An 11,484-nucleotide genomic window follows, 5' to 3' on the forward strand; every position below is an offset into this window, starting at 1 on the left:
TAACAAAAGACAATGAGATGTTGCTTCTTACTATTGGTTAGTACTGCTACTGGTATTGTAGTTATAGAATAGCTTCACACCAAAATATAGAGATGTATGCCCAAGATCCCTCGCTCAAGTCACCAACCACAAGCCATGTGTCCAAATTAGCACACTTGTTAGTGATACAACAATAAGTCATGCACATGTAAGTATTAAAACTAGTAACACTAACATATATACCTCTAAGGAATCACATTAAACTCATAAGGCAAATGTCCTTTCCGATCACTCATTTTCTGAAATTGTATCGTGATTTTGTCATCGTGAGTGCTTCTGAATATCTCTTTCTCACAATAGCACACCATTAAATCATTTAGCCAATCATTTGATAGTTTGTTGCGCAAATCTGTCTTGATGATCTTCATTGCTGAAAATATTCGCTCAACTGACGAAGTTGCTACAGGAAGAATGAGTGTCAACTCAATGAGGCGATATATCAAATGGAAAGTTGTGTGTTTCGTTGTTTCAACCATCAAACGAGCAAGTGTGGACATCCCGGCATCCATTAAATTCATCACTTCTCCTAATGTTCATAAGGAATCTGGGGAGGTGTACTCTTAGCAACAACCAGTCAGCTTCTGTGAAGTCCTCATCATAAATTTTAGCAAGACGAATAAGTTTGTCAACGTCAAACTTTGCAAAGTTGTTTGCTGGATTAAGACAAGACATGCAATCCAATAAATCGGTGGAAACTTCATTGAATCGGTGATTCATCTCGGTGATAGTTGCATCAATGGCAACATTGAATATGCTAACCTTGTAACAGTGAAGCCGAGTCACCTTCTTCTTAGTGCGAACAGATTGGCCCATTGTTCCAACAAGATCATCCATGTTTGGCACATCAATATCATGTGTTTCACAAAAGTTCTTGGCTTGGCAAAATAAAGGCTCCCAACCATTGTCCCTCATGTCCTGCAAGCTTTCTTTCACATCCAAGATCAAACGCATGGCCGCAACAATTTTTTGATTATTCCTTTGCAAAGCTTGGGATAGTTGATTTGCGTTGCTCATAAAGTTTATTAAGAAGAACATGATGAACACAAATTCAAAGCATTCCATGTTTTTAAGCGAACCTCTAGCTCCACCTTGGCATGTGTGTTCCCGAGCATCAGCCACAACAATTCCTAGCACATCCACCACAGCATTCCACATTGTGAATATACGAAGCAAGGTTTTGAGGTGTGAGCCCCAACAAGTATCTCCTCGTCTTGTTATGTTAGATTCTTGATGCAACCCGGTACCGGCTGAAATCTTTCCATTCTCCATCAAATCTAACAATTCATCTTGATGTTTGGCAAGTAATGCATCTTTCCTTTTACAAGATGAACACACTTGAGTCACTATCAAGGGAATATAATTGAAGAAATCAGCAATAGCAGGACAACATTGAGCAACGGTGACAACCACCAATTGTAACTGGTGAGCAAAGCAATGAACATAGAATGCATACGGAGCTTCATCTCTAACCAATTTTTGCAAACCGTTGAACTCCCCTCTCATATTTGAAGCCCCATCATAACCCTGACCACGTAGCCTGGAAATTGACAAACCATGATATTCCAACACATCAACTAAAGCTTCTTTAATTCCAGCAGATGTGCAATATGTGATGTGCTTAATGGCAAGGAATCTCTCTTGGAGCACTCCATGATCATCTAGAAATCTACGTGCATCACGAAATCAGATTAGTAAACATTACTAGTGCAATATAAAAACACTAAAAGATGGTATGTGTTACCTCAAACTCACCGCCATTTGCTCCTTTATTGAACAATCTCTAGCCTCATCAATAAGTATTGAGAAATTCTTATCTCCAATGTCATTCTTAATAACTTTGGTTACCTCCATCGCACAAGCTGTAGCAAGGTCCTTTTGGATGTCAGAACAAATCATTTGTGCATTTCCAGCCCCCTTGTCAAATGCATCCTTCACATCCTCCTTCTTGTCCTTATACCAGTCCAATAACTCTCTAAAATTGCCCTTGTTGATGGAAGTGGAGGATTCATCATGCCCACGAAAAGCTTCACCTTGTGCTATGAGATACCTTGCACAATCCAATGGTGTAGTTAGGCGGATTTCATAAGATATCTCAGCCTCTTTGCTGTACACTCGGAATTTGGTAGCCACACTTGCTCGTTGATTGTTGAAATCATCACAATCTCCCCTAGCAATGTTGTGGTAACTAGATTGACCACCAACATGCTTTTCAAAACTAGCTAAACCTGTTTTCCAACGAGTGTACCCATTTTTTGTGAAAACATCATTGCCAAATCTAATGGCTTGGGATGGTTTCTTGAAAAGGAAGCAATGAAAGCAAAACGCAGCCTCCTTATCCACACTATATTCCAACCAATCAAAATTGTCAAACCACGCACGCTGAAAGGATCTCCAAATTTTACCATCTTTTGTCTTCTTGAATTTATGCCCAATAGCTTTGTTTCGCTTGTTCAACAAATAAGCTCTTCTCACATCACTTCTTATTTCAGGGGCATAATCTTCTATTGGTATTCTAAGTCCTGGATCAGCAATAATTTGACTTGGATGAAATTCTAGTATAGGCATTCTTGGTTGGTTTGTACTCTCATCAAATGTGGTGTCATTTCTCTCATTGCTTGGAGTTGAGGGATCAGGTCTCTCATTAGTTGAAGTAGGAACTATGGTCACTACAGCCAGGGAAAGGGGATCTGGGTTCACATTCGCTGGGATCAGTGGACTGGCTGGGATAGGATCAGGTTCGGCACGAGGAGTACTTCAACTACTTCAAAAAAACTGTTTATGCTCGTATTTTTTCTCTTCATCTCTGCAAATCTGCAAATAATTTGCATAGGAATAGGACTTAAATTAATTAAGATAACATGAACTAACAAGTAGCAACTACAAATGTACCGAAATTATTGATTCAAATTACCCAGCCGGCCAGCAGTGAGCACACGTCAACGCCTCAACTCCTTCAGCAGCAGGCAGCAGCAACAACAGCAGTACGCCTCCGATTCTCCGACTTAAAGGCTTGGCTGGCACTTGGCAGTCTGGCACCGAGCAGCAGCCGGCCGCCGGCGGTCGATGACCAGCTAGGGTTGGCCGCGGCCAGTTGGCGCCTTGGCTCGTCGCTGTCGTCGGAGAGGCGCGCGCGCTTAGCTGCTGGCGCGGTGCTCCGGCAGTCCGACGCCCCGGCCGGTTGCATGGTCCGCCGCCGTCCGCCCAACGCCGACGAACGCTTGGTCTGGGGCCCGGATGCGCGTGTCGGCGTGTGGATTGTGCGGCGTGCGTGGAGGCTGGAACCCTCGATGCGTGCTTCGTTGCTCTGGTGTGGCCGTGTGGGCTGTTCTGCTGGTGCCTCTGTCGGGCTAATGGGCTGACCTGAAAAGAAGAGTAGTATTAAAAAAATAATACATTTTTTTGGAGGGTAGGCTAGAGCCCTATGAAGCCCACCTACTTGACTCGCCACAGCATAGTACCCCTATATCGCATGCATGCTACTGTACTTACTAACTAGCTACTCCATTTATCTTTATCTTTATCTTTACCTAATATTAAAGGATGGAGACTTTCACACCTACTTGACTCACCACTGCATAATACCCCTATATCGCATGCATGCTACTGTACTAACTAACTAGCTACTCCATTTATCTTTATCTTTATCTTACCTAATATTAAGGATAATTAAGATAGACTTTCATAGTTCTCCATAGGCTTAATAGTTTTCTTATACACCGACCCATATATGTGTTCCCAGCCCATTATTTGAACAAACTATTATGGGCCGAGGTAGGCCTCCTCTCATTTTTTCTAAAATCAATGGAGGAGCAACGAAAAAATATAGGAGCATGGGGCAATCGAACTCGAAACCTCGCCATCACGTATAGATCATGGGACCCAACTCAGCTATGGTATGGTATGTGATAGAAAACAGATCGTTTTGCTATAAATAGTCCCACCTCGCTCCTTTCGATCAAGTTCCACCAAGTTTTATATGTTTCTGAGTTGAAACCGATAAGCCGCCTATTAATGAATCAAAAGGAGGAGGAGCGAGAGGAAAAGAAGTAAGAGAAATAACTTCCTTTCCTGAGTTATGACTTATGAAGGAAAGAAAATATAGTCATTGCCATGAACCACGGAGGAAAGGAATTAAAGTAAGGGAGAGAGAAGGCCATGCATATGGAATGAATAAGCCAGAAAGGAAACGAATTCTACATGGCCATTGATGGGGGTGTGAGAGAATAAATTAAGAAGGCCAGGAGTGGAATGGAATTATAGCCATAGGATATATTTGCGCTGGTTACTACAGAATGCAAGAGGCACATAAGTTCTCAAATAATTTCATGTCATCCGCACAAGTAGAGGCAGTAATGAGTAGAGGGATAAATATATACCCTAGGTATTTTAGGGGACCAACTAAATAGGTTTCTGAGTTCTGCATTTTCTAAAGCTCTCTTTGCATTGGATGAAGGAGGGAATTTTTAATGTATAAGGCATACAAACTTGACCTAAATAAGTGATCTTGTAATTCTAGAAAAGTTTCCAGATAAATTAAATCACGTGTATGGCCAAAATATTCTCTCTATGGCTGAGATATTATAACTTAAAAAACATGATAAATTAAACTACATGTATGGCCAAATTATTGCTTCAGGTACTGTACAAAAGTTTCCTACAAAAAAGGTATTGTACAAGGTGAACTTCACCTGCGTGTACATAAGGATCGACCAGGACAACACTTGATATTACAACAGAACCTTGCAACACAACCACTGACATTATCATAGTTCTCAATGCACGCCTGCGGTTACATAACCAACAAAGGAACTACATATATAATTTACCAAATAGCTGACAGCCAAGTTCACTAACCAGACATACATAGCACTTACGTTAACATAACAAGGACATGCCCAAGTTCAGAACTCACCACTGCCATCAACCATGACCAGAGCAGGGGTGAATGTGAGCCTACACGTAATTAAGTCCTTAACAACATGGCTGTGCTTCTTCGGCACCGACAAAATCAGCCACTGGTCATGCACTGGGCACACGACTTTGATAGGCAGCACAGATGGTGGGACGCCGCACTGCTTCTCGGTGGCACCCAGAAGTGCGCCAGCGTTTGCCATCTCCGACCGCCGTCGCCAACACAGCAGCGCATGCCCATGGTAGTGCGCCACGAGCGCATCCATTGGAGGGCGTGCACGCTAGGAGCACCTCCGGACATAGACAGGGCTGGCCCCTCCGCCATGCCTCCTGCGGAGAGGACATGGAGATCAAGCTACGACTAACACCATCGGCTGCGAGCAAAGGGGTGTAGCCGACGACAGCGGCACCGTCAATGTAGAACTCACTATTAGTCACTCTGAGCTGCCCATGGTGAGATCGGAATGGGGCAAAATCTAAGGTGAGGGATTGGTAATTTATATACTGTTTAACTAATTAGTTGATGACCTAGGGGCACGCGCACGCCCTGTTAAATAGAAAAAGTCCCTAGCAAACCAAACAGGGTGAGACATTTCTGGGACTTTTTGCTAAAAGTCCTTAGAAGCACCTCCTGGAGAGTCTTTTTCAAAAAGTCCCCGGGACTAGAAAAAGTCATAGGACTAGAGAACCAAACACCACCTAAATGGCCTTGTATACATAAACGGAAGGAGTACTAATTGGCGCATAACACACTAGACTGCAGTGAACATATGTACATTACGTGGCATCTGCTTTTTTTCTCAGCAATTTTTATCTAGGTTTCATTCCATGTCCAAAATGAGTTTGCTAAAGTTACTTTGGTCATCTCCCTGTGACCTTGCGTGAATGCAGATCAACCTAGACCTCATTCCCCATCATCGACCAATAGGAATGGGCAGTCATCAGCAAGCAACAGTCAAAGGGGGCATGATAAGGAGTCTCATGGTGCCGGAAAACCGAAGTCTGCAGGAATAAATAACAAGTGAACTATATAGTTTCATACTCATGGATGGTAACAATTTATTGTTCTACTTAAGTACATACTGTTCACCTCAAACACTTTGTCTTATTCAAACCATTCTTGTTTTTTCTCAGCCAAGCTACGATGTGTGTAGCAGTTCAACTAGGCGAAGCATCGAAAAGATCACAGCCGTCTGATGTTCGATCGACATACTCTGTCTTTAAAACAATGAATACTATATGTGTATTGTACTCTCTGATATGTTGATTTTAATTAAGTCGCTACATAGGGAACTAAGAGGAATATATGAATCAGTTACATGTAGCGGTTTGTAATTGCCTCTCGATGAATTTGCACGCTGCACCTAGTCCATATGTATCTTGTGTTGTATTGACTTCACATACATTGTATTTCGGATTTGGGGTTGTACTAATAAGTATTTGAGTGTGTGCAACACACAAAAAGTATTCGTTTATCTCAAAATATTTTACATGGATGTTAAGGAACGAAAGGTGCTCTACCATATGTTGTTGCTCCAAATACTTGGGCGCAGAGCACAGCAAGGCTAGCTAGAACACACGAGCGCTTGCAGCACACGTCACACCTGCAAGGACGATGAAAGGCTCCTGCCCTGGCCCTGTACCTCACATCTAACACGACCTCATGAACGCGCACGGCAGAGCGGGCGCCAGCCCAACTGTAGGTAAGTTTGATTCTCCGGTCTAGGTGGTCGGGTAGGACCAAGGCCCGTCTTCTGAAATTTGCAGTCCAGGGCAAAATGAAATATTAGGCCCTATATTGTACAAAATGCATATAACTAAATAACTAATAAAACTTAAACTTACTGTTTTTTGTAATACATTAATCCATGGTTTTTCTGTTTTGTAAAGCAAACAAAAATAATGTGAATGAACTCGTATTCTCGAGACAACAACATAGGAAACACCAAACCTTAATTCGAACGAGCTACTATCTTAAATTTTTTGGAGCACGACAACTTGAGCAACTAGCCAACTATCTTGCCCAAACAATTTGACCGCAGCGCAAAAGATGGAAATACCAAAATTAATGAAATGATGCATGTGTACACAAAAGTTTAAAAAAATGTTGAATATAACTTTTGCCAAGATAAACAAGTGGTTTTATTTAACATTTTGCATACTTTTTAACAACTATACTCAAAATACAGATCAGAACAACATGGTCAGATTGTACTGATTTAACTATTTTAGTGTGCGTATCTCTCAAAATGAATTTTGAATCGGACCGATGGTTTGAAATATAAAGCATTTTGAATTTTGATGAAATCTTTGATGGCATAGGTATTTTTGTATTTTTTACATGCATGCATGTATATGATGAGGGAAGGTGGAAAGTGCCTTTGGTAGCGAAAAATGCCAAATGAAGACCGAGCTCCACAGAGGACTTAATTTGAAAGCCTCGAAATTCAAACTTTTCAGTTTTAAATAATTCTAAACAAAATACACGTATACATAGATACATAATGTACGTGTGTGTGTGTGTGTGTAGATTTTCAGGTCAAAAACACTAAAATGAGAGCTACGCAAAAAAGACAAATCTGGGGCCTTTTATCATGTGTACTATTCATTCTGAAAGTCCATGATTTTGTTTCTTTTTATGTAGCTCGTGATTCAAGGTATTTGATTCTGAAATTTTATAAACATACACATTACATCCTTGAATTTTAGAGTATCCATGTAGCTCGGTCTCCAAAATGCCCTACTCGATTGCAAAATGCATGCACTATGTTCTTGTATAGCACAGTCATATTGTATTTGGGATTGTACTAATTATAAGTATCTGAGTGTGTGTACCACGCAATTACTGTTCATTTTGTAGCTAGAACAAGCGCGCCGGCAGCACATGTCTCGCGCCGGGGAGCACACGGCTGCTCCCCTGGTCCTGCATCTCACCTCCGGTGTGACTTCCAGGTTGCGCCCCAACCGATTCCTGAATCCAGGTGCAGGGTAGGACTTTCAAGTTAACAGGTACAAGGATTCCTGAATCCAGGTGGCCTTGTAGGACTTTCAAATTAACAGGTACAGGTAGGACGCACCATTCTATCTACCTGTCGTTCAAAGTTTGCTACACACGATTCTTGTATCTATTGGTTTCCCAAGACGTTTCTTCGTCTCCACGTTGACGCATGCATTCTTAGTCTGGCCGCGGCTATAGCTACAAGCGTACGTACGTGGGATTGCTGACTCCATGTGCAATACGTACCTACCTACCGACCAGAAAAATCTTCTATAAATATAGCTATAGGCTCATGCACGGCCACAACCATCTAGCTCCCCATAGCCGCCTCCCGGGGCCTCGTAACCATGAAGCTCATGCCGACCGTCTTCTGCCTTCTCCTCGTCGTCCTTGCATTGGGTGGTAATGCACATCATAAACTCATTACTGCCTTGCTTTAGCTTTTAGATATTCCTTGCTAGCGCGATCTACAAGTATACATGTTAGTTTGACCACGTCATGTTCTTCATGCATGCACTAAGACATGATTGATCTACGTTACAGGGGCTCGTGTGGAGGCTCGAGGCACACCTTCGGCTGATCAGGGGTCAAAGAACCAATGGTCCAGCATGTTCGTCTTCGGCGATGGCTTCGTCGACAACGGCAACCTCCCAAAGACCGACACATGGCGTCAATGGAGCTATCCCTATGGCTCCTATCTCAACTCCCGTGGATCTGCGACTCCTGTTCCAACTGGACGCCTTTCCAACTATTGGATTCAATCTGACTTCATCGGTACGTAGCTAGATATATACTGGTATGCTAGATAGAAAAAATATTTTTGAGCACGTACAACCTTATATCTAAGACCATCCAAAATAATCCATCATATCAAGGCTCTAGATCATTTAGTTCTGACCCTTACAATCTTATATGTGTTGTACTAAAAATAATCCTTCATATTTATTGATTTATTTCCCTTGCAGCAAGGATCTTGGGCCTCAATGAAGCCCCTCCATCGCACAGGCTCACGCCACATCTATCTTGCGACCCATCTGGCATGACCTTTGCTTTCGGCGGTGCTGGCGTCTACGAGGTGCCGGACAAGAAGGTGCCGACCCTTGCCACACAGGTTAATGCTTTCACGAGGCTACTTAATACTGGGGTCATCTCAAAACAACAGCTTCAGAGCTCCGTCGCTCTCGTCTCCATCTCCGGCAGTGACTACATGACTGGTGCCAACGTCGACAATGCCTTCTTGAGTAGCTTCGATGATGTGAGTAGTAGTTAGCAGACTCAAACTTGCAAACACTAACCAGTATGCAATTACTATATACCCAGCTTCTTACCAAGTAACATCTCTTGCATGCAGATTGATAGTTATATTGGGAACGTGACGACTGAGATTGCGAAGAACGTGGGGAAGCTACAGAGGCTAGGTGTGAGAAAGGTACTAGTGAACAACATGCATCCCATTGGCTGCACGCCTTTGCGGACTAGTGCGAACAACTACACGACATGCGACCTTCTGGCAAACTATGCCGCAACTGTGCACAACAACAATATAGAACACCTGATGGGGAACAAGAATAATGCCCACATACTGGACCTCTACACTGCCTTCACTGACATCGTTAATCACGCCCCGGGTAAGTACTCGTACTTTATATGTCTGCACGCGCATGATGCAAATTAAGTCCGGTTTCACATGTATGCACTTTATTCAACGTCTGTTGGAACTGTGTGTATGCAGGTGAAGGGTCGGAGCAGTCAAACAATTTCAAGCGCAAGCTGACACCTTGCTGTGAGGCTTCCACCGAGCTGGGGTACTGTGGACAGGTTAGCCCTTCAGGGAAGCGCCTCTACGACCTATGCAAGAATCCTGAAAAGAATTTCTACTGGGATGAGACTTACCCGACGACCGCTGGGTGGGAAGCTGTTACAGAGGCACTAGAAGAACCTTTGAGGGAGTTCCTAGATCGGGACTATGTTCCATGATTTCTTTGTAATTTAGGTTTGGATCGATCCGTTGCTTGTTGGTGCAATATCTTTTTGTTAGGTTAGCATAGATAGTATTCATATTTAGGAAGAAACTTGTGAGTTTTTATTGCCTTGTATTCCATGAAATTTTGTCTAGTGACCTTAATGTTTTAAGAAAGTTCGTCATACTATATATGTTGAATCTAGCATGGATCTATTTGAGGAGCACGGGGGAGTTGCAGCAAACGAGAAGGTGCTTGGATGATGGGTTCTATTTGAGTAAAGAGTAGATATATAGCTCTGCATGTGCGATCTTTGGTCTCAAAGACTGCGGCTTAGTCGATTGAGGTAACGCTCCACACATGGTGGTAGCACGGGTATGATCGGTGCCAAGCCAGCTATGTTTGACGTTGCAAAGACGAGAAAGAGGCACACTGGCAACCGCACCCCATACGTTCGTTCAGCCTTCTCGGCTATTCCATCAGGTTCTGCCTTCACCATGTACACCCCGGCTCGCCAAGGCCGTGTTTATGCCGTTGTTCCCATACCTGTAATTAAAAGTGCACGGGTCGTGCCTGTGAGAACTTCCACTTAGCTCCCTGCCGCTGTTGGGGATGACCTTTGCATTAATCGGTATTTGTTTCAATTCAAATGGCAAAAACATTTCTGTAACAAGCTAGGCCATATGCCACATATTTTGTTAAGCATTTGATCGTGTAGCTGCAATGTGTAGATTTCAAGTATTGGAAGCAAGTTAAGGGGGGAGAGAGATGTCTTCGGGGAACAAGGAAATATTGATCAAGTCGGTGGCTCAAGCGAGTCCAACATGTTTTGAGCATATTCAGCACTAGTAGATGGTGAAGAAAGTACAAAGGAAGATGGCCTAGTTGAATTGGCGCAAAATGATGCTGCCTAAGTCAAAGGGTGGTATCTGTTTACATCGTGTGCGTGCATTCCACCAAGAACTTCTAGCAAAACAAGTTGGCGATTGCTTGATGCTCCGACGGGCTTATGTGCCTGATTGCGATAGGGAAAATAGTACCCCAGTGGGAATTTGTTGGATATAGTGTTTACCGGCAATGTGTCCGCTGTGTGGATAGCGGTAGAAAACGGGCTGGCGCTAGTCAAGGAAGGGATAATTTTACAGAGTTGATGACGGTATTTCCATGAAGACTTGGATCCTGTGAGGACCATCCTTCCGCCCCAGCGTGCTGAAGAGAGATTGCAGACTACACCGTGTTGCTTATTTTTTTGACGTCAATGGTGCATGGAAGTCTCACTGTTTACAAGACCTCTTTTGACCCTTGGATGTGAGTCAAAATTTTAACATTCATGCCTCACACAGAAGACGCCAAGAATTTATTGACTACTAGGGAAAACCTTATGCACAGAGGATTATCAGTAGCGCTGGCTAAAACAAGGCGCTACTACTACCTAACAATAACGCGGGGAGAACAAGCCCGCTACTATTTATATAGTAGTAGTGCGGCCAAATAAAAAGCGCTACTACTATAACTGCCACACCGTTGGAGACAAGCTAGGTATAGTAGTAGTAGCGCCCGTCTACACACCGCGCT

General features: G+C 43.1%; 1 protein-coding gene and 1 pseudogene across 1 annotated transcript; one reads left to right on the plus strand and one right to left on the minus strand.

The window, feature by feature from the left end:
• Nucleotides 1-224: 224 nt before the first annotated feature.
• LOC123153865 (zinc finger MYM-type protein 1-like) lies at nt 225-2,604 on the minus strand (annotated as a pseudogene).
• Nucleotides 2,605-8,195: 5,591 nt separating this feature from the next.
• LOC123147037 (GDSL esterase/lipase At3g09930-like) lies at nt 8,196-10,100 on the plus strand. The gene is made up of 5 exons (XM_044566287.1): nt 8,196-8,350; nt 8,492-8,722; nt 8,914-9,203; nt 9,300-9,576; nt 9,681-10,100. The coding sequence occupies exons 1-5, from the start codon at nt 8,296-8,298 to the stop codon at nt 9,923-9,925; spliced, it is 1,098 nt and encodes a 365-aa protein (XP_044422222.1). The 5' UTR covers nt 8,196-8,295; the 3' UTR covers nt 9,926-10,100.
• The last annotated feature ends 1,384 nt before the right edge of the window (nt 10,101-11,484 follow it).

Source organism: Triticum aestivum, chromosome 7A (assembly GCF_018294505.1).
Source record: "Triticum aestivum cultivar Chinese Spring chromosome 7A, IWGSC CS RefSeq v2.1, whole genome shotgun sequence".
Classification (NCBI taxonomy): Eukaryota; Viridiplantae; Streptophyta; class Magnoliopsida; order Poales; family Poaceae; genus Triticum; species Triticum aestivum.